The 22,550-nt window shown below is 45.8% G+C and overlaps 1 protein-coding gene across 1 annotated transcript in view; it reads left to right on the forward strand.

Moving 5' to 3' along the window:
• LOC117046388 (multiple epidermal growth factor-like domains protein 6) overlaps positions 1-22,550 on the forward strand; it is a 157,592-nt gene that overhangs the window by 114,604 nt on the left and 20,438 nt on the right. The window contains exons 6-10 of the mRNA XM_033148188.1: positions 2,748-2,870; positions 13,550-13,675; positions 16,283-16,405; positions 17,494-17,616; positions 19,327-19,464. Of these exons, the coding sequence (XP_033004079.1) occupies positions 2,748-2,870; positions 13,550-13,675; positions 16,283-16,405; positions 17,494-17,616; positions 19,327-19,464 (633 nt within the window). The remainder of the gene's footprint in view (positions 1-2,747; positions 2,871-13,549; positions 13,676-16,282; positions 16,406-17,493; positions 17,617-19,326; positions 19,465-22,550) is intronic.

Genomic DNA, 22,550 nt, shown 5'->3' on the forward strand with positions numbered 1-22,550 from the left:
CTGTGTAATGGAAGTGAGACTTTCCAGTCTCCCAGAACCATGTCAGAGGAGGAGAGGGGGCTTACATAAGCCCAAGGCCTGTTCACATAAAGCTAAGACATAGTTCCGCATCACATCTGCATGAAGCCAACTGTTCTCTGGAAACCTGAGGTTCCTTGGAAGCTTATCAAGAGTCCTTCAGTGGGAAGGTCCATATTAGAAAAAGCTTGCCTGACGGACAGCTTGCTTGACCTTTCCTTGGCACCAGACTCCACAAGATACAGAAGACCCTTGATAGCGCCACTGGCTGTTCTTTCTTTCTTTCTTTCCACAGTTTTTGACAGGTTGCTCAGATTACAAAGCAGGAGATGAATAGGAACATACACAGTAGCCAGAAGCCTGTTGTTGGTCCCTAGCTCAGCAGCCCTTACTTCAAAAGCTTTGTGTGATCCATTGCCTCTCGTGGTGGAAGAGGCATTACACCCTTGATCCTCCTCTCATGGTGACCAGGGGTTCACATAGCAAAGCACTGGTTGAAACCCCCCTCCCCCACCCTGTAATCCTTCTGCTAATACCAAGTAGATATAAGAAGAGAGCCTGGATGGAATTTTTTTTGGGGGGTGGGGGTGATGGGAAGGCAGACGGCTGAAAGAATTGTTTTTATTAGGCTTTTTTTTTGAGGGAGGAGTAATCTCACACCCCATCCAGTAAATACTATTACTCTACATTTTTAAAATTCACCTAATATTCCCCTTCTGCCTCTCGCCTTGTTCTAATAAAGACCGTTGCAATATTGTGAAATTGGCTTGGAGACATTGGCTCTTTTGACTTGAGCAGCACCTATTTCTGAATCCTAGCTGAGTGATAAAGAGAAAGAGCTTCACAGAAAATTTTATGAGGGTGGGAAACATAAAGAGGGCCTTTCTTCATCCTCGGGAGTGTGCGTCTCGGAAGCCTGTTGAATTTCAGTGACTCCTGACCTAGGCTTTTTGTGCTCCTTCAAGTCAGCAGCAAAGCAAATCTCTTTTCGTATTTGCAGGGGATAGAAGATCACAAAAAGGCAGGCAGCAAGGTCTTGCCCCAGTGGAATTAAAAGTCATGGTGTCTGTTGAGCAGTAAAGTACGTGCTCTAAACAGATGGAAAGTTCCTAGAAGTCCAGGGCAACAGAATGGGTTTGCCAAAGGACACAGCAGGGCACGGGCCAAGATACAGGGGAAATAGTCAGCTAATTCAAAGACAGGCCAAAATTGTGCCTGGAAAGAAGGGGAGCTGTTGCGCTGTGCCTGCTGCACATCTTTTGGTTTCTTAACTAATTACGGGGGAACAGGAGCCCAATTCCACCGTGGTAGGAAGGTGAGGCTTGTCTCTTCATTCCCCTAGGGATTCTGGAATGGAGATTCCCTTTCTGAATCCCACATAGCTAGGAGCCAGTGTGGATTTTGCTTCCTAAAGCTTCCAGACCTACAGGGATGGCAGGGATCACCCCCAACTTGGTGAAGAAATAACCATTCCTGTGTGCTGTCTTCTCAGTGAAAATGGGACTCCCCTGTTCATGTCTGCTATGTATTTAACGGCATGTCTGGTTTGGCTCTGTTTAGTATGGTAAAGAGGAGACCTAGAGGAGGCTTGGTAGCCATCTTCAAATATCTAAAGGGCCGTTGCATGGAAGGTGGAGCAAGCTTGTTTTCTCCCATTCTGGAGGATAGGATGCAAACCAATGGATCCAAATTACAGGAAAGGAGATTCCGACTATACAGAGAGCCAGTGTGGTATAGTGGTTAAGAGCGGTAGACTCGTAATCTGGGGAACCGGGTTCGTGTCTCCACTCCTCCACATGCAGCTGCTGGGTGACCTTGGGCTAGTCACACTTCTCTGAAGTCTCTCAGCCCCACTCACCTCACAGAGTGTTTGTTGTGGGGGAGGAAGGGAAAGGAGAATGTTAGCCGCTTTGAGACTCCTTCGGGTAGTGAAAAGCGGGATATCAAATCCAAACTCTTCTACATCAGCAAGAGCTATTCAACAGTGGAACAGGCTCCCATGGGAGGCGGTAGACTCTCCTTCTTTGGAGGTTTTTCAGTAGAGGTTGGATGGCCATCTGTCTTGTATGATATAGTTGAGAGGCCTTCATTGCAGAGGATTGGACTAGATGACCCTTGGGGTGCCTTCCAATTCTGCAATTCTGTGATTCGATGCACAGATGCTAAGAAGGCAGGCCAGAAGACTGAGGGATTGGGGAAGTAGAGGGCAGGAGAAAGGAAAATCAAATGTACACATTAATAACTCGCCAGATCTTTAGCCTCAGAGCAGTAATCTAAATATGTGTATATACTGTACTTGCTACATTCACAATAAACAATGTATTCCCCCCCCCAATTATGGGAACAGTGGCAAGCTACAGGCTTGTATACTCTCCCTTCTCCTCACAGCCACAAGGGATGAAATCAGCTGCTTTTGCTTGCATTTAACATTATGTCTGGATCTTAAACTTTGCTTCATCTGAACTATGGCTTATTGGAGCAAGATAACTTTATAGTCCATTGTTTGAAGCTAGCTTGCTTCAAACAAGCCACAGTTAAGATTAAGCACGGTTTGCCATGTTCGGATGACATAACAACCTGTAGTTAATCAAAACTAGAAGCAAAAGCTTTGTAGTCCTCATAGCCGCACCGGAGGAATGACATGAGCCTGAGGCAACCACCGCTGCATATTTGGCACATCACCTCAGTTGAAGCCTTTAATACCTCAACCACCTATTTTTCTTTTCTAGATATTGATGAATGTGCAGTAAGGAGTGGAGGCTGTCAGCAGAGCTGTGTGAACACTCTGGGTTCCTACCACTGTGAATGCAATGCAGGACACAAACTTCACGCTGACGGCCGCACCTGCATAAGTGAGTAACACCCAGGCTGTAGTTTTTAAGTGATGGGGAAAAGGAGAGCAGCCTTTGATAATTTGGTCTTTAGGGGGATGCAAATTCAGAGCTGTGTGTTGTTTTGGGGCATTTTCCTCAGCCAAAATTATATAATAACAAGTTGTCAAGCTGTCAAAAAGGTTGTCAGTGTTGTTCGGTTGCTCTTAAAGCTACTCTGGTGCAGCTGCCTCTACTGTTCACAGCACGGTGTTTGTGGGTTTTAGATGCCAGTTTAAAGTTGCCCTCATGTGAAGCTCTATTTGTGGGATGTTGACTGCTGGGTGTGTGTGTGGTTTTTTTTAAAGGAGTGTGCCATTTTCATTCTATACTTGTTTTTATTCTCATTGCAAAGTTTATTGTGGACTCCTTTGTTCTTTGCAATGAGAGTGAATTAAGCAGTTTGACAATCCACATCAAATGGCTCTAAAAGGATGCAAATGGTAGTGCCCTATAAATGAACAGTGGTGTTTTTAAAGCCATCTATTACGTTTGTTTCATTTTAAAATTTATGGTTCACCTTTCAGCCCATTAAGAGTCCTCAGGATGGTTCATAAGGCAGCTCTCAAGGCAATGGAATTATATTAAAACCATAAATATTAAAAACCAGAACAACCCATTACGTACATCACAATGAAACAGCCAGAACTGGGATTAAAATGTTTCAGAACACAGTGTATAATCAAAGTAGCTGTAGAGGGTGGGGAAAACATTCAACCAACCATCTCAAAGGCCTTGCAGAGCAAAAATGTCTTAACTGTGCTTCTAAAAACCCAAAGAAAACAAGGTTGGCAGACCTCCCTAGTAAACCAATGTGGAACTGTATACATAACTCTAATGTGCAGTACGGGAAGCACCATAATGTACTTCCGTACCTGATGAACTGCTTTGTGACAGAGCTGTTCGACAGTGGAACAGTCTCCCTTGGGAAGTGGTGAACTTGGGAGGTTGGATGGTCATCTGTCATGGATGTTTTAGCTGATATTCCTGCATTGCAGAGGGTTCACATGGATAACCCTCAGGGTTCTTTCCAACTCTACAATTCTTTCCAACTCTAAGATTCTGTGATCATTGCAGACTTGGTTTTCACTGGACTGGGAGTGAAAGGCATCCAACTTGCTGGCTGCATCCTGTTCCCTACCGCTGCTCTAGTGTTTGTTCTCTCTCTCTATCACACACACACACTACAGCGGTACCTTGGTTCTCAAACAACTTGGAATCCAAACACTGCAAACTCGGAAGTAAGTGTTCCGGTTTGTGAACCTTTTTTGGAAGCTGAACGTGCTCCGTTTTGAGTGTTACACTTCCGTTTTGAGTGTTACGCTGAGGTCTGTCTGTTTTTGCTATTTATTTTGCGTTTTTGTTTTTGCAACATTTGTTGTTGTTTTTGTGACTGTGTGGAACCCAGTTCAGCTACTGATTGATTGATTGTGTGACTGTAGTACATTGTTTATTGCTTTCATTTTATGGACCAATGGTCTCGTTAGATAGTAAAATTCATGTTATATTGCTGTTTTATGGGTTGTTTTTAAAATCCTGGAGCGAATTAATCCATTTTGCATTACTTTCTATGGTAAAGTACGCCTTGGTTTTGGAACACTTTGGTTTTGGAGCGGACTTCCGGAACGGATTAAGTTTGAGAACTACTGTATAGTCAAATAGCCAGGCATTCACTACTTTTCCTTTTTGTTCAAGAAGCATTTCTAAATACTCTGCATTCTAAGTAAGGATTGACACACTTTGTGCGTCATGGGGATGTTGCTGACAGTGACACTCCCACATCAAGTTCTCACCCCTGACACCCTTGCTGCATTCTCACCCTTGACACCCATCTCATGATGTGCTGTCATCATACTGTGAGTTCCCCCGCTCTGGTTACACATTGTTTGCTAGCCAGGGGCAGAACAACTTGCAAAGTGATGACATTGCATCATGAAGTGTGTCTCTACTCTTCACAGATGAGAACTTGGAGGGTGTTTTTGGCAGCAGCCCTGTGACATTTATAACTTATAGTTCAACCCACATTCAGAATTCAGAGCCTTTAGAAATGCTTTGTGAGGGATTGAGTTGATTTGTGTCGTCCTAAAGATACCAGTTAGTCTAACAGGACGTTTGTTAGTTTCATACTAAAAATAAATGTCTGAGCTCACTTTTTCTGTTCATCAAGGAGAAGGTTTTTTTTTAAACAACATAGAGTGAAAAAGAAAGAAAGTGAGTGAGTGAGTGAGTGAGTGAGAATGAAAAGAAAAAAGAAAAAAACTGTTACATTACCATACAGTAATATACAGATGTGTATATTATTATTATTATTATTATCATCCCAATAAACATGTAATTGTCTTAATCTCCTGAATTGGGCAACCTTAGAGTATACATATACCTTTGCTTGGGTGGACAGTTTTAGGATCAAAATATTTGAAAGTATCAACAACTCTTGAAACAATTATGTCAGTAAGATATGGAATATATTTGCTAATAAAAATAAATTTGATCAAGGAAAAGTTTTAAATGAATGTGCTGGTGCACTGAAAGATACTCGGAGTCGAGTGTGAATTTCATGCTCTTTATTCAGCTCATAGTAGTGAGGACTGGAGTTCCCCCAAAACGTTTGCTTTATATACACTATTTACACAATGGGCCCCACGTGATTGGCTAATTCCGGGATACTCCTGTATGCCAATCAGAGTGCAGATTCACTTCCACCTGGAGCTGGATTGGGTGGCTCCTGCGGACCAATCAGACTGCTGCAATCTCAATCCTATTGTTCTGGGACCAATCAGACTGCTGCAATCTCAATCCTATTGTTCTGGGACCAGTCAGACTGCTGCAATCTCAATCCTATTGTTCTGGGACCAGTCAGACTGCTGCAATCTCAATCCTATTGTTCTAGGACCAATCAGCCTGCTGCAGTTTGGATCCTATTCAACTCAGTACATAACACCCCTCCCCTCTAAGTTCCAGTCCTGCCTGGGAGGTTGCATCCATAGTCCTCAAGGTACGCTGGTCGCCTACGTGTGCGTTGCGGCCTAGGCTGTTCCCTGGTCAGGGGTTCTGGTTCTGGCTCGTGTTCCGAGGCTGCTGGTTGTGATGGGGCTGTTTGGTCTGGCGCAACCAGCTCGCTCTGTCGTGGCTCTGGTTCCGGTGCCCTTTCGGCCTCTCGGGTCCTCTCAGTATTTACTGATTCTGCCTCCCCTGCCGGCCCCTCCTGCTCTACGGGCCTCAATGCCCCACTGTTCCCTTGGGACTCCTCTGACCTGTCCTCCTCCTGGTTTTCTCCTGGGAATCGTCGCCGTAGCTGGTCGCAGTGGCGGCGCCAGCATTGCCCCCCCTCTGTTAGCACCTCGTATGACACAGGGCCCGTCACCCTGGTGACTGTGGCGGGTACCCATGCTGGGCCTGCCCCAAAATTCTTTGCGTACACTGGATCCTGGGCCACAAAGGTCCGGGGGTTCCTGCCTTCACCCACCACTACCTCATCCTGAGCTCTGTCGGGGTGGAGGCGGTCCAGTCTGATTGCAAGGCGCCGACCCATTAGTAGTTCAGCGGGGCTCCGGCCAGTCGTTGAGCTGGGGGTGCTGTGCTGTGCTAGAAGGAATGTGGCAAGGCGGTACTCCCAGTCCCCTTGCGTCATGCGGCGTAGGGTGTCCTTGGTGGTCCGCACCATGCGCTCTGCTTGGCCATTGGTGGCAGGGTGGAATGGTGCTGAGCGGATGTGGCGGATGGCATTCTGCGTTGTGAAGGTCAGGAATTCTTCTGACGTAAATGCGGTTCCGTTGTCTGAGACGAGAGTGTCAGGGAGTCCATGGGTTGCAAACAGCCTGCGTAGTACCTTGATGGCTGCGGACGTAGAAGTGGATGGTACCAGTGCGACTTCCAGCCATTTGGTGTAGGAGTCCACCACTATGAAGAATGTTTTCCCCTGGAAGGGGCCCGCGAAGTCCATGTGCAGCCGTGACCATGGTGCTCGGGCGGACTCCCAGGACTGCACTGGGGACCTTGGGGGATCTGGGCGGGATTCTTGGCAGGCCTGGCAGTGTTTGACCCAGGTCTCTATCTCTCCGTCAATCCCTGGCCACCATACATAACTCCTGGCGAGGGCCTTCATTCTCACTACCCCTGGGTGTGTCTCGTGAAGGGCTGCAAGGACCCTTTTGCGAAGGGGCTCAGGAACGACGACCCTGCTTCCCCATAACAGGCACCCCTTGTGGGCCGACAGTTCATGTTTACGGGTTGTGTAGCCAGCGAATTCTGGCCCGGGGCTGCTGCTGGGCCATCCCCTCCACACCCAGTCCAGGACCCGGGAGATGACCCTATCTTTCTTGGAATGGTGTGCAACTTCTTGTGCCTGAATAGGGCGGTCGGGAAGCAGCTCCAGGCTCATAACCTCTTGTGCGGGTGCTGGGTCGGGGCCTGTTTCTGGTAGTGGTAGCCTGCTGAGAGCATCTGCGTGGCCCATCGCTTTCCCAGGGCGGTGAATCAGTACATACTGGTAGCCGGCAAGGAAAATTGACCACCTGAGGACACGAGGAGACAGCACTTGGGGGGTCTGCTTTTCGGGGGCAAACAAACCAAGCAACGGCTTGTGATCAGTCACCACGGTAAAGGGCCGCCCGTACAAGAAATCATGGAATTTTTTTACGCCCTTCACGATTGCCAGACCTTCCTTGTCGATTTGCGAGTAGTTCCGCTCGGCTGCGGTGAGTGTCTGGGAAAAGTATGCCACTGGCACCTCTCTTCCATCTGGGAGTTGGTGTCCAAGGACAGCGCCAATGCCGTAGGGTGAGGCGTCGCATGCTAGCACCACCGGCAGCCTCTCGTCGAAGTGTGCCAAGACCGAGTTTGAGACGAGCAAGTCCTTGACTGCCTGGAATGCGGCCTCCTGGCGCTGGCCCCACACCCAAGGGGCCCGCTTGTCCAGGAGTCTGTGTAGGGGCTCTGCTACTGCTGCCTTATGGGGAAGGAAGGCATGGTAAAAGTTCAATAGCCCCAAGAAGGCCTGAAGTTCAGTCTTGCCCTTGGGCGCTGGGGCATCACAAATGGCCCGTACCTTGTCCCCAGTCGGGTGGACCCCTTCTGCATCCACCATAAATCCCAGAAAGTCCACCTGAGGCACTCCTAGTAGACACTTTTCCCGCTTCACCTTGAGACCCGCCGTCTGGAAACGGTGCAGAACGGTGCGAAGGCGGTCCTCAAACTCCTCTGCCGTGGGCCCGGCAATCAACACATCATCGAAGAAGGGGGTGACGCCAGGAATCCCTTTAAGCAGCGAGTCCATTAGATTCTGGAATATGCCTGGTGCCACGCTGACACCGAATTGCAGCCGCTTTACCTTGAACGCTCCCCTGTGCGTCACAATCGTCTGTGCCTCTGCTGTGGCTTCATCTACTGGCAGCTGTTGATAGGCTTGGGCCAAGTCCAGCTTGCCAAAAATTTTTGACCCAGCCAGGGTGGCGAGGACATGGCTGACCACTGGCACTGGGTATGCGTGGGCCATGAGGGCCTTGTTTATGGTACATTTGTAGTCTGCGCAGATGCGGACTGAACCATTAGGCTTGACGGGTGTGACGATCGGGGTTTCCCAGGTGGCATTAGGTACAGGCTCCAGCACTCCTTGCTCCACGAGCCGGTCCAATTCCTCGTCTATACGGGGTTTCAGGGCGAACGGGACCCGGCGGGCCTTGAGCCTGACAGGTCGTACTGTGGGGTCCAGCTGTAGGGCAACAGGGGGGCCCGTATACTGTCCCAATTTCCCATCGAAAACCGCCGGAAACTCCTTGCATATGGCGTCCACATCCATTTGTAAGCTAGTGCGGTTCACCCCGGTGACGGCTAGCCCCAGTGGTCCAAACCATGCCAATCCCAGTAAGCTAACATAGGAGCCCTTGACCACGAGCAAGTCCAGTTGCCGCGTCCGCCCTCGATATTGCACCCTGAAGGTCCCCACCCCCATTGTGGGGACCTTACGTTTCTGGAAGTCCCGGAGGGTGAATGGGGCCGGCCTGAGTTTGGGACCCCCACTAGGGCACAGTTTCCTTAAAGTCCGTGCCGAGATTATGGATAGGGTTGAACCTGTGTCCAGCTCCATGCGGCACGGGGCCCCCTCTATCTGTACCTCTACATAAATTTTCTCTATGTTGGGGTGGGGCAACTGGTATACCTGGTAGTCCGTGGTCTCCGTCGAGTTGCCTTGGTGCGTTGGGCCCCGGGACCTGGGGCTCTTGGGGCGGTCATCTGATGCCTGGCGTCGGGTGGGCCGAGCCCGACACACCCGGGCGATGTGGCCTGATTTTCTGCACTGCCTGCATTCGGCATTGCGGAAACGGCAGGTCCTCCTCTCGTGATTCTCCCCGCAGCTTGCGCAGTTCCCTCCTTCTGGTCGAGGCAGCTGTGGTGTGTGCACGGCTTGAGTGCGCTGCTGTACTCTGTGCACCTCCTCCCTGTCTGATCCTGAATCGTCAATGAGGTCCTCCTGGTGGACCCTTGGTTGGGACGGCACGCTCGGCCGTGCCTCTTGCATCGACCTCTCGGCGGCTTCTGTTGCCAGGGCCTCCTCCAGAACGACCTGGAACGTTAGGTCCTTCTTGGCATAGAGGCGTCGTTGCAGCTTCTCGTCCCTCAGGCCACCGACGAGGCGGTCACGCAGCATGTTCTCCAACTCTGAGAAGTTGCAGAACCGAGCGGCTTGGCGGAGGGAGGTCACAAACCCCGTTATGGTTTCCCCAGGGGCTTGCCGCTTTGCATAGAAGGCATTTCGACGAGCCACCACCGAGGGCTGTGGCGAGAAGTGCCCCTTCAGCCGTTCCACTATTGTTTTGTAAGGAACGGTAGCGACATCATCAGGCGCAAGGAGAGCCCGGGCGATTTCGAATGTCTCCTCTCCGCAGACGCTGAAGAATATCGCCCTCTTCTTGGCATCGTTGGTGACCCCTTTAGCTTCTAGAAGAAAGGTGAAACGGGTGGCATATCCTTCCCAGTCTCCTGATGCTGGGTTGAACGGCGAGAAGCTGCTGTCTGTTGCCATCTTGAGTTCCTTGGGACCCGGAGCTGAAGCCTGGATACACGGTGCGAGGCAGCTGTGCGGCAGGTGGCGTTGCTGCGGTGCTGTGTGTTGCAGTCAGCTCAGCGGGATCCCATCCTCGTCGCCAGTGAAAGATACTCGGAGTCGAGTGTGAATTTCATGCTCTTTATTCAGCTCATAGTAGTGAGGACTGGAGTTCCCCCAAAACGTTTGCTTTATATACACTATTTACACAATGGGCCCCACGTGATTGGCTAATTCCGGGATACTCCTGTATGCCAATCAGAGTGCAGATTCACTTCCACCTGGAGCTGGATTGGGTGGCTCCTGCGGACCAATCAGACTGCTGCAATCTCAATCCTATTGTTCTGGGACCAATCAGACTGCTGCAATCTCAATCCTATTGTTCTGGGACCAGTCAGACTGCTGCAATCTCAATCCTATTGTTCTGGGACCAGTCAGACTGCTGCAATCTCAATCCTATTGTTCTAGGACCAATCAGCCTGCTGCAGTTTGGATCCTATTCAACTCAGTACATAACATGCACCTTCTCTGAATGAACGAAATTTGAAGTATTGAGTACAAAATTAAAGTTTTCCCATCCTCATCAGTATGATTGGTACTTTCTCATGGGCCAGTTTTAAAGTTTTATGAAGACCAATTGACTTCATGTCTATTCTCAGAGATGCAAGTGGGAAACTCTAAACGATGCAAGGTTATCTGGAACCATTTCAACTGGGGTTCAGTCCTGATTCTGGGACAGAAACAGCCTGGTCCATCCTGACAGAAAATCTTTGAACTGGGGCAGGGCAAGTTTGTCACTGTCAGTCTCGTCAGCAGTTTCCAATACCTTCAACAATGGCACTATTATGGACTGTCTGGCCAGGATGGGACTTGGTCTCCATTCTTCTTGAAGAAGAGATTTCAAAAGGTGGGGAGGTTCTGTTTGACTCCTTGGCCACTGGGCCTGGGGTTCCACAAGGTTCTGTTCTGTCCCCCCCCCCCTTTTCAACATCTAGGTGAAGCCTTTGGAAACAATAGTTTTGGGGATTTAGAGTGTAGCGTCCTCAGTATGCAGATGACACCCAACTCTATCTCTTTGAAGATGATAGCCATCTTCTAATATCTCAAGGGATGTTGCATGGAAGATGAAACAAGCTTGTTTTCTCCTGCTCCAGGTAAATTAAGCATTTTAATGTATTCCTTAGGCATTTGGTTATCTTTAACACTGGGTTCTACAATTCTATATTTCTTTGATATTCTGATTTTTTCACATTTGGAAATAGTTTTAATGTGTGTTTTCATGTTGTGAACTGGTTCGCCATTTTTTTCAGTGGCGCAGAAATATATTTTAATTATTTAAAAAAGTATTCCATTTCCCTCTGTTAATGGTTTAGAATATTTTGAAAAGGTGTGATATAGATATTTTAAATAACAAAAAGAAAAAAGAAGCCAGGACGTAACATGTTGTTAAAAAGAGAATTAGCAGGGCATGATACATTTTTTAAATGGTCTTCTTTTCACCCTTTATTCACATAGATTTGTAGTTTTCTTACAGTTGGTGGTGAAATGACAGCAGAGAGTTGTTTTAATTGAGATACCAGAGCAATAGGGCATAAAGCTTCAATAGCTGTAGCCAAGTTCTGTAGAAAGGATTAAAATTCTCTGTAAATCTGCATATCAGCACAAGAGAGATTGTTGTTCCATTTCCCATTGATTCCTGGTTGAAATGTGAAAAACAGCTCGGTTAGGTATGAATGACATTACATCTGTTGAATCCATTCTTTTGTATTTCTTTGTTTTTGAGCTGAGGGCTAGATGAGCTTGGGGATCGAACACATGTCCTGTTTGCAATTTCTTAGAGTTGCCAGTGCATTGGCTTAATTACAAGACAACATTAAGCCTGCCATTCTTGCCAAAGTGGGAGAGAATCCTTTAAGAAAAGCTTGTCCTTTTCAGCTTCCTTGTTGGGTTATATGCAAATAACATTAAACATTCTAGCAGAATCGTGAAGCTGTCTTTATAGATCTTGGAGACTAGGGGATGGAAACAGGAAGTCATGCATCAGAAAGCAAAGCAAGGATATGAATATGTGAGAAATGTGTGGCTATAATTTTGAATAGGAAATCTGGTGTTGTCCCAATAGGGGCAACGTTAACCTTAACAGAACTACTTCTGTTGTTTTATTTTTAATTCAGGCCCAAGGTTAATGAAGAGACTCAAATCAATAAGCTAATGGGGACATTGGTCTCTCAGTGCCTAAATTTATTGCAATAGACTTAATGCTCCATTTAAAAGAATGTCATGGAACAATGCAAAACCTGAAACTACAATTCGCCTTCTCCCCCTTGACAACCAGCTCTTACCATGCTACCCCAGGTTCAGGGCAACATACACGGACAACACCTTGAATAGGTCACTCATCCCTCCAGAGGAATCCAGCAGCCACCCATCACCTCAGGGCTATGTGTCTACACACATACACAAATGTTGGGGGAAGGGCAGTGAACCAGTATGAACAATAACTGGTTTTATTTCATGGTTTCTGCTATGCAGCCTTTCTTCCAGCATCCATCTTGGAAACACTCCCCAGAACACAAGCCCTCAAGCATGTTCAGTTCCACCTGTTTCCCAAGAAACACTTTTGGGTTGCTAGATGGCGATATATACAGTGGTACCTTAGGTTACATACGCTTCAGGTTACATACTCCGCTAACCCAGAAATAACGCTTCAGGTTAAGAACAGAAATTGTGCTCTGGTGGTGCGGTGGCAGTGGGAGGCCCCATTAGCTAAAGTGGTGCTTCAGGTTAAGAACAGTTTCAGGTTAAGAACGAGCAACTGCCGTGCACCCAGAAGGTCCCAGGTTCAAGCTTTGACATTTCAAGGTAAAGGGGTGTCCTCAGTCTGAAGACCCAGACTGCTTCAGTGTGGAGAATACTGAACTGGATGGACCAATGACTCAGTATAAGGCAGTTTCTTGTTTTCCTTTCTTCTTTCCCAAGTTCTGTGACTTATATCCTAATATTTTCACTCTAGCTGCAGCAGTGGAAGTGTTTTTGCTAACATAGTTCAAAGACCATCCTTTAGAAGGTCCCAGGATCAGTCCTTAGCATCTCCTGGTAGGGCGGGGAATGTCCTCTATCCGATTCCTTGGAAAGCTACTGATCTATATGGACCAGCAGTCTGACTGACTGCAACACGGCTTCCTCTGTATCAGAGTGTTAGCAAGGCTTTTCCTTCCCTGCTCTGCTTTCAAGGATCATTTTTTGGAGCAGATGTGTGAAGTTTGTTGACGGATAAAGCTTTGGCATAAAGGAGGTAATGCATCCAAGGCAAAAAGCAAGCCTTCAGCTTATCACTAAGCTTTTGGAAATGAGATGCCTTTACCAAAGGGATCATATGGTGTTTAGCACAGTACTAGTGGCTGGAGGATGTGAGCTCATCCAGGGTCCTGCTTAAAGCCATAAGATCTAGTATTGCAGGTGATGGGTCAAAATACACATGTTGGGAAGGCAATCTGCTCTTCAGGATACCGGTATATTGCTGTGTGAGAAGTTGCTCCCTTTTTTGCCCTCACTTCAGATATTTGGGTGGAGAACCGCAAACACAACATTCTGGCTTTTTGTGTTCTCATTGTATTAGGTGTGAGCTCTTGTGCCGTCAATAACGGAGGCTGTGAACATGAGTGTATGCAGCTGAGTGAAGACCACTACTGGTGTCAGTGCCACACACACTACCAGCTTAAGAGAGATGGGAAGCACTGTGAAAGTAAGTGTGAGCCCAGGGTGCGGGTAACCTGTTCGAAACACAATACAAGCCCAAAGGCTGTAGTGTGGGCTAACCTTTGGCTCTCCAGATATCGTGGGACTCCCTGACCATTGGCCATTCTGGTTGGGTTGATGCAAGTTGTAGTCCAACAACATCTGGAAGATCCCAGGTTCCCCGCTTCCGCCCTAGTGAAATGCATGATTACTTGCATTGATTAATGCAGTTTAGGAGAGTCATGTGGCTGGGCCCTGCTGCCGGGCTCTCCAGTTCAAGCCTGTTGCATTTCACCTCTACACTGATCTTGTACTATTGCAATGGGGGAATGGTAGGAGTGAGGATTATATCTAAGAGTGGACTTATTTAATAGCAATTGTAACTTTTGTAATCTGCCTACCCTGTGGAAGTACAAGGATCTTGATATAGAATGTAAGCATTTGTCCTATCCTGACCTCGAACAAAAGCCTATGGGGCATTATGGGAGTTGCTCAGAGAGCAAGAGAGCACTGGGTGAGCGCTGACAGAAGCTGGAGGTTGATTTATAACTCCCCCAGACTAGATTACCACTCCTAAACTCCAATCCAAGGCTTCTCAAAGGGAAGTCTCCCCAGCTGGAGGCAAGTACACCTGTGTCTCTTCAGTGCCTTCTCACCTGACCTGCTCTTGGCCATATTTCCTGCAATTCTGTAAAGGGAGAAACAGCATAACTTGGCTATGAACTGAATATCATGGAGGCCCATGGAGTGGTTAGAGGAGACAAAAGGGTAGTCAACTCATCAAGGAATGTAGAGGGGAGAGGACATAATAAGGGGGAGGTGTATAAGGAGGGACAGTGGGGAGAGGAATAGAGATCAAAGCAGATTATTGGATTCCCTTTCTTAAAAAGAATTAGGAAGGAAATATGACCTTGGGTTGTCCTTCCTCCTGCTAAGTTTTATTAGTTCCCATTTTCTGTCGAAGCTGCTGATGGCCTGAGCTTTATGCTTGCATTTCCATTGATCTACTGGAGACTTTGTCTGCCAAGTTTTGCAACCGAGCTCAGCTAAATCTCCCATTGCAAACTCACTGCATGTATGGTGCCATGTGCAATATGCCCATACTTACCATAAAATATACATATGTATTTTAAAGAAAATCAAGGCTTTGGTCCTGTGTTTCTTCTGTCTCTCAATTCTGCTTGTAGCAGGAGCTTTGCCTGCGAGAGATGTACAAAAGACAGGGAAAACACTGCCTCACTGCAGCGCTTACAAAGGAATACAATGATCACGAAAGGATAAAATCAGAGAAGCCAAAGGCACCATTATCAAAGTGGGCAAAGGATGTTAGAAGTGATAAGAAGGGTTCTGGATGTACATATGAAACTGCCATATACAATTCAGACCTTCTAACAACTGCCTACTCCTTTCTGCAGTTTCCTTAAGGTCCCAAGCACATCTTTCTTTTTAAAAGTGGCACAGACAGAAGGAAAATCATGGCACACCTGAGCCAAAGCCATTATCTTGCCTACGTGTGCTGCTGCTTTGCTCCTGAGTTTAGTAGACTAGAGACAAAACAGCTCACCTAAAGATATAGGGAGCTGCATATATACTAAAGTCTCATCATCTAGATCAAGGGTAGCCAACATGTGACCCTCCAAATGTTGCTGGACTCCAACTCCCAACAGCCTCAGTCAACAAGGCCAAAGGTCAAGGATTATGGGAGCCGTAGACCAACAACATCTGAAAGTAGCTACCACATTGGTTACCCCAACCTGGGAATTGACTTGGGGCACATCTTCCAAAATATTGAACCACCACTGGAATCTTTAGGCCTTATTTACCATGGGTTTTTGTTGTTGTTGTTGTTGTTGTTGTTCTGTTTTGGGTGTTTTCAAGAATCTCCTGGTCTCTTTCTGATTTGATGTGCAATATATTTGGAGCAGGAGCTTGTGCTCCTCTTGGAAGTGCATTTCCAAACAATTGTATTGACTCTCCGGTAGAGCCGCTGCTGTAATCCCTCGCAGCAAGATCTCTGGTTGTTAAGGGCTGGTCACGGTTTGCCAGGCATGTTTGAGCAATTATATTTGTCGAACTGCAAAGGAAGCTATAGAGGAAAGTGCCATCAATTTGAACTGCTGGCACAGAGAACCGTTGGCAGGCAGAGATGCGCGTGGAAGTATCTGTGTCAGATCTCTGCTGAATATTGGGAAAAGCAAGTCAGCACTGTAGGAAACAGAGAATATCATTAAAGCAGATCTCCCTCACCCCCCCCCCCGCTTCCTCTCTCTCAACCCCCCACCCCTTATTTCTTTCTTTTTCAGTTGTTGCAAAACAGGTTGTGCATGTTGGCCAGTTTTGTAACTATTGAAAATAAGTTCAAGCATCTCTGCCAGGTGAACTTGTCAAATTGTTTGCGATGAACAGTCAGAGTGAAATTGGGAGATAAATATCACTGCAATTTGAAAAGACTTGCAGCCTGCGCCAGATAGACCTTGACCTGTGTTCTGTGTATTGGTTGGTGTATGTGTGTTCTCAAAGCATCTTAGCTTGCTGGTTTGTAATTCAGACACCTAACATTCCTAGCTAGCACCTTTGATCGGCATTGTTTGGATTTCTCGGTGTTTGGTTTCAGAGATCGACCCCTGCGCAAGTGGAAATGGAGGCTGCTTGCAGATCTGCCGAAATGAGAGCGGACTTGCAAAGTGTGAATGCTATTCTGGATATCGCCTTTCTGCAGATGGGAAGTCCTGTGCAGGTAAAAAAAGCAAAGTGTGGGTTGCAGGGATGGTAACTGAAATTGAAGAGTGGAAATATCGACCTCTTTTCTAACAGCTCCCGTTGCTCAGTCCCTGCTCCTGCCAACCTAGCAGTTCATAAGCATGAAGTGCAAGTAGATTAATAGGTACCGCTCCAGCGGGAAGGTAAACGGCATTTCCATGTGCTGCTCTGGTTCGCCAGAAGCAGCTTAGTCATGCTGGCCACATGACCCGGAAGCTGTACACTGGCTCCCTCGGCCAGTAAGGCAAGATGAGTGCCACAACCCCAGAGTCGTCTGCAACTGGATCTAATGCTCAGGGGTTTCTTTACCTTTACCTTTTATGCTAAACACATGTAAGCATGAACATAGTTGGATCTATGATCTTGGGGTCAGACTTCTTGATTTGGAAGCACAGGGGTGGAGAGAGCACCTCTGGCCCCCATTGCCTACTGCTGCTGGCAGATGTGTCCAGTTGTCTCCTGTTAGGAGACCTTGGAAGGGAGCTTCAGACCGAGGCACCCCCTCCTGTGCTCTTCTCTGCCACTGCTGGTTCAGCTGCTCACTTCCTCCCACCGTGAGAGGAGAAGAGAAGCTAGGAGTCTAAGGAATTTGAACCTTTGTCTCTCAGGCCCTAGTCCAGCAACCTCATCACTACACCAATGTGTATCTGCAGGGTAGCACATTGGCTACTCTATAATCATGTCTTAGTGACTGAGCATATGTGTTTGCTTCAGTTCCCTCTTCTACCACCACCTCAACCCACCCCAGCAAAAAATAAAAGCAAAAATCCCTGTTGTTCTGTAGAACCATGGAGTGCCTAGTTCAGATATTTTCATAAGGTCCAGTAATGACTAACAAGTGCCTCTTATTCACTTCTGCTGGTCTTCCTCTGCATACACAGCTCAAATAGGTTGAGCATGCACTGACTGCGCATTGTGGAACATGCCCTAGAATCTTCTACATCACTTCTGGATTCCTTGGTAGGCCCCCAGATTTCGAAAGGGTTTCCTGAAGGTTGCTGATCTCCATTAAGGCTGACCTTTTGTTCAACACTGTTCAACCTCAACACTGTTTTTGTTCTACAGATGCTGATGAGTGTGTAGAAGGGACAGCCAAGTGCACCCATCACTGTGTGAACACTTTGGGCTCCTTTGCCTGTGTTTGTAATCCTGGGTTTGAGCTAGGAGCTGACGGAAGGCAATGCTACCGTAAGTGGGAGTTTTGCGGCAGTGCTGTAAAGGCAAGTGTATCTTTCCAAAAGGATAAAATGAGATGATAATTTGGTGGCCATTTTTATCTGGGGAGGCGTGCCCCTGCTTCTGACTCTTGTGGTATTCTCATTTTTTAAGAACCAGCATGATTAGAATTCCTAGTAGATGTACCTCAGTGCTTGAATGCTGGATTTTGCAGAGGCCTTCACGCTGAGCCATGGTTTCTGCAATCATGAGTGCAAATTCAGAATTCTGAACTCTTTCAGCTGCATTTCAAGAGGCAATAAGTGCTGCTGACCAGTCTTCAATATACAGTGAATTATAATGAGTTCAAACATTCTTGTAGTCACCCAAAGTACGTGTTCACTTCAGACTCCAGGTTTTAAGACTGATTCCACCCCCACCCACCCCGTCCATCTCTCCTGATTTTACATGCCATATGGCAGTTTTAAACGAAAGCATAATTACTTCATATATGTTAGCCCTCGTTTTTCCTAACTGATTCATGACTGAAATGTGATATAAAAACCGTGGCTTGGCCTACTCAGTCCAAAGCTCCATGCTTGACCATAAAAATTATGAGATCACATGGATCAAAAGGTGGAGACAGGTGGGGAAAATATGGAGAAATAACGCTTAATCTAACAAATTAAATTTATATTCTGAACTTAAAATCTATGACTATTTAATGAATAACATTGATGAGCCTCATAAAATAGCAATATGGTGCATGCATTATATAAAAAGATTTCAAGGGCCTGAATGTGTTTAAACTACAGAATGTCTTCTTCAGCAGGAAGCTATAGTTGCACTGAGCAATTTGTATTTTTTTAATTTTTTTGCAGACACTACAAATGTAACCAGGCTCTTTGACCTTGGGTTTTATAACAGCCAGCATGTCTAGCTTTGTTTTCAAATGATTATATAATTTCCCACTGAAGAAGACGTAGTGAGTTTGAAAAGTGTTTGAGCCTTTGATATGCACTGGTATGTTATCAGGTTCATCAGTGTCATTTATTGTATATTGATAGATATTTTGGTTCAATGTGTGCATAGTATTCCTGCATATTTCCATCTTAACCTCTTTGTTCTTTTGGTTTGGTTTATGGTTCAAGGATAGGAAAAATCTGCATATCCATTAAAAGAACTGTCATTTACCCCTCACTGTGATATAATTCCCAGCATCCTTAAACTACAGTAGGCCTACCCAGGGTTCTTTGTGAGGAGGTGCTTTAAATGTATTCTGTGTATGCAGCCCAAGCAACAAGTGCTGAAACTCTTGTATTCCACTTAAAGATACAGAACATCCTAGAAGCTAACATAGTTTGCTAATACTAACCCTCTGAGTGATGCAGATCTTTATGTAGCCAAAATGGCACCAGTTGCAAGCAAGAGGGTGGTAGGAGGAGGAGCCTTAGAGGAGCCCCAAGTTTTGCAAAAGTACAGAAAATCTTTCTTGGAGGGAAGGCTATAAGGGAGAAACCCCAAAACATTGCAGTGGAGACTGAGCAAGTTCACTGGGCATGGAATTGCTGAGACTGTTGCGGGAGGCAAATGGAGAACCAGTGGGGGAGGAATGCAATGGAGTATCCCTGAAGGGGCTGGCTGGAACTGCATTGTTTTCTTGTAGAGCCCACGTGCAGCAAACTTACTACAATTCTCATTTTTGTTTATTTATTGGCAATGATTTGTTTCTTTTCTGGAAAGGCATTGAAATGGAAATTGTCAACAGCTGTGAAGATGATAACGGAGGTTGCCTACATCACTGTGAGCACTCCACCAATGGGCCACTCTGCTCTTGTAACCAAGGTTACAGCTTGGATTTAGATGGGAAGACATGCACAGGTGATGTATAAGGAAATACAGACAGCTCTCCAAAGGAGTCTGTCCCCTTGTTAGACTACAAACCTGCATTGGCTTTATACAGTGGAACCTCAGTTTTCAAACGTAATCTATTCCAGAAGACCATTTGACTTCCAAAACGTCCGAAAACTATGGATCAATGGGCAGTCGGCAAAATCCATTGAAAAAATGGAGAAACGCGCTTCGGAAGCCATTCGACTTCCAAGACGCTCGAAAACCAAGGTTCCACTGTACCACTTTAACAACTCTTCCCCCCACCCCCCGCAAAACCTGTTATTGGGTGGGGGGATTTGGGGACCTGGGTTCACAGAACAGGATTACATGGGTAAGGAGGGCAATGCCATGCACTCCAAATTAATGCCAAGGACCCCAAATGAACCAACAAGCTTCCAGATCCCTTAATGGGGCAGTATGTTAAGACCTGCCCATAAAACCATAGAAGTTGTATTATTATTATTATTATTATTATTATTATTATTATTATTATTTCATTTGGCACAAAAACTGTCAAAAGAACAGTATTTATTTAACAAGGAATGGGAAGAATTGATAGCAATAATGAGCACAGATACACAAAGAGTCACGCAGATGATCGCCAAAGGAGGAGGGCTTCAAGAGAGGGTGAAGTGCAGCAGGCTTACTTTTGAAACCTTTTTTTACACTATGAGCTCTTTATTTTACACTGTAAGAAATGAAGTAGCTGCAACAGACTGTGTTTAGTGTTTGGAATATAGAGTAGTTAAGGTGTTTTATGGGGTAACATGGAGGCAAGTTTTTTCACTAGTAGCACCAGTCATATGGAAAGCCCTCCCTGATGAAACATGAGAATCCCCATCAGTATTGGCATTCCACCGGTTCCAACACTAAGCAGAAACATCTGTTTAGGCATGCATTCCCCTGATCTGGACTTGTGATTTCATTGTTTTAACTGGTTTGAGGGGTTTTTAAACTCTTTTAATTGCCACACATTTTAATTGATAGTTTTGTTGTATATTTCAGTTAGGGATGTTTTAATGTTACTGTGTATTTTAAATATTGATTGACTTTATAGTTGCAGATCATGTAGAAGCCATTTAGGCATATAAATGCTCAACATTTGTTAGGATTGTTTTCTGATTTCTGTGGCCATTCTGGGTGAGAAAAGATTGTAGCAGATGTAGATGTAATTGCTTGTTAGTTTATATCAGGAATGTGGAACCTGCAACTTCTATCCTTCTGGACTATTGGGCATGCTGTCTGGAGCTGATGAGATTTGGGGTCCACAGGTTAGCCACTTCTGGGCTATAAAGTGCCATGAATGCACATTTGCCACTTTACAGAGTATAGGCCACTCCTGGTTTAGACACATTTGAATTACATACGATCGCGCACACATGCACAGCACCAAACCCAGAAGTAGCCCCAAAACGTCATAAAGACATTATGAGAAGGGGAGGAATGAGGCAGGGTGGAGCAGGCTTACACATGCTCTGCTGACATGTGGACACCACCAGAACTGAACCCCCATGCAAAACGAGGATTGCCTACATAGGAGGACAGGTCTCTGCCCAAAGGAGATTACAATCTCCACCAGCACAAAAAAAACCTGTTATGCGAAGGGGACAATAAGCGTTTCCCACTAACTGATAGCAGGTTTCAATGCACGGTGAGTATTAAGAGAACCAGAAGCATAGATATGATCTGAAACATTGCCTGCCAGCTTCTTTGTGACGTTTGAAGGAAAAAACAATGGTATTGGTCCAGAAACCTGCATTAATCGATTTCATGCTGGCCTCTGGCCTCCGTGCATTGATTGCATGTTTTCCCTATTTCCTTGTGCCGACCAGACCCCCCAAGAATGTTAGCACCCTTTCCAAGGTTAATTGTCACACTGACCTTTCTCTTCTCTTGTTTCTTCGTTCATGGAATTTTACAAATTCAGCATTAACTGGTCATCGTTTGGGTAGCTTGGCTCAATCTGTACTTCTATCTATCATCTATCTATCTATCTATCTATCTATCTATTTATTCAATGACCTTGTTTCACCTTAATTACATCAGGAGTTTTAAGTCCCATGCAATTCCAGCCCTAGCAGAGGCACCATGTGATAGTGGTTATCAAGTTGCCAGGAATTACTTCATTTTTAAAAAAAAGAAAGAAAAGGGGGATGGAGAGAAAATATAATTGCCTTTAAAAAGTTAATATTTTCATCTGAGAAGACTTTTGCTGGAAGCATTTCACAGTTGCATTTGCATTCTGTCTAAGATTTTGGCAAGATGAATTGTCCAAAGAATTCATGCGTATTCATAGCAAAGGGGATTTCTATTCAGCAGTGCCTGTTCCTAGTAATATATTGCTAATACTCGGCTTTTACATGACAGTTTATGGGTATTAAAGCTGCATCACATGTGCTACTTTGGTGTGTCTTAAAACTGTCTTAATAAGAGAGATCGGTAGAGCCAATATAGTATTGGGAGTAGAATGCTAGAGTTGAACCCAGAATACTTGGGTCCAAATTCCTGCTTAGCCCATGTAGCTCACTCAGTGACCTCAAGATAGTCTTTCTTCCTTGGTCCGTGTCTTTCTCATCTCCTTTGGAGGAATTGTTGTGAAGATACAATGGGGAAGGAGAAGTTGGAACCAAGCCCCAGAATCCAAGCCAGTGGATTCAAATTACAAAAAAGGGGTTTTAGGATAGGATAGGATAGGATATTTAGCTTCCTGTGAGGCATCTGAAGCAATTCACAACACAACAAGCATATTTATAAAACAGTTATATATAAAAATTAAATTGATTGGCTATATAAAAACCTACACACACACACACACATCTAGTTGGTTGGTTTAAAACAACAACACATACATAAAATCAGTTCAAATCCCATACAGTTACAAACTGAGGTACAAATCTCCATTTAGAAAGAGGAATGTGCTAAAAGACAATGGAGAAGGTGTCTGATAATTAGGAGGATGGTGCCAGCTGTCCAGTGGTGGGTGAGCATGGCTTGGAAGGTGGTGGACTCTCCATTGTGAGAGGCTTTTAAACAGAAGCTGGATGGTCAGCTACCACAAATGTTGTAGCAGCAGG

The sequence above is a fragment of the Lacerta agilis genome, chromosome 5 (genome assembly GCF_009819535.1).
Source record: "Lacerta agilis isolate rLacAgi1 chromosome 5, rLacAgi1.pri, whole genome shotgun sequence".
Taxonomy (NCBI): Eukaryota; Metazoa; Chordata; class Lepidosauria; order Squamata; family Lacertidae; genus Lacerta; species Lacerta agilis.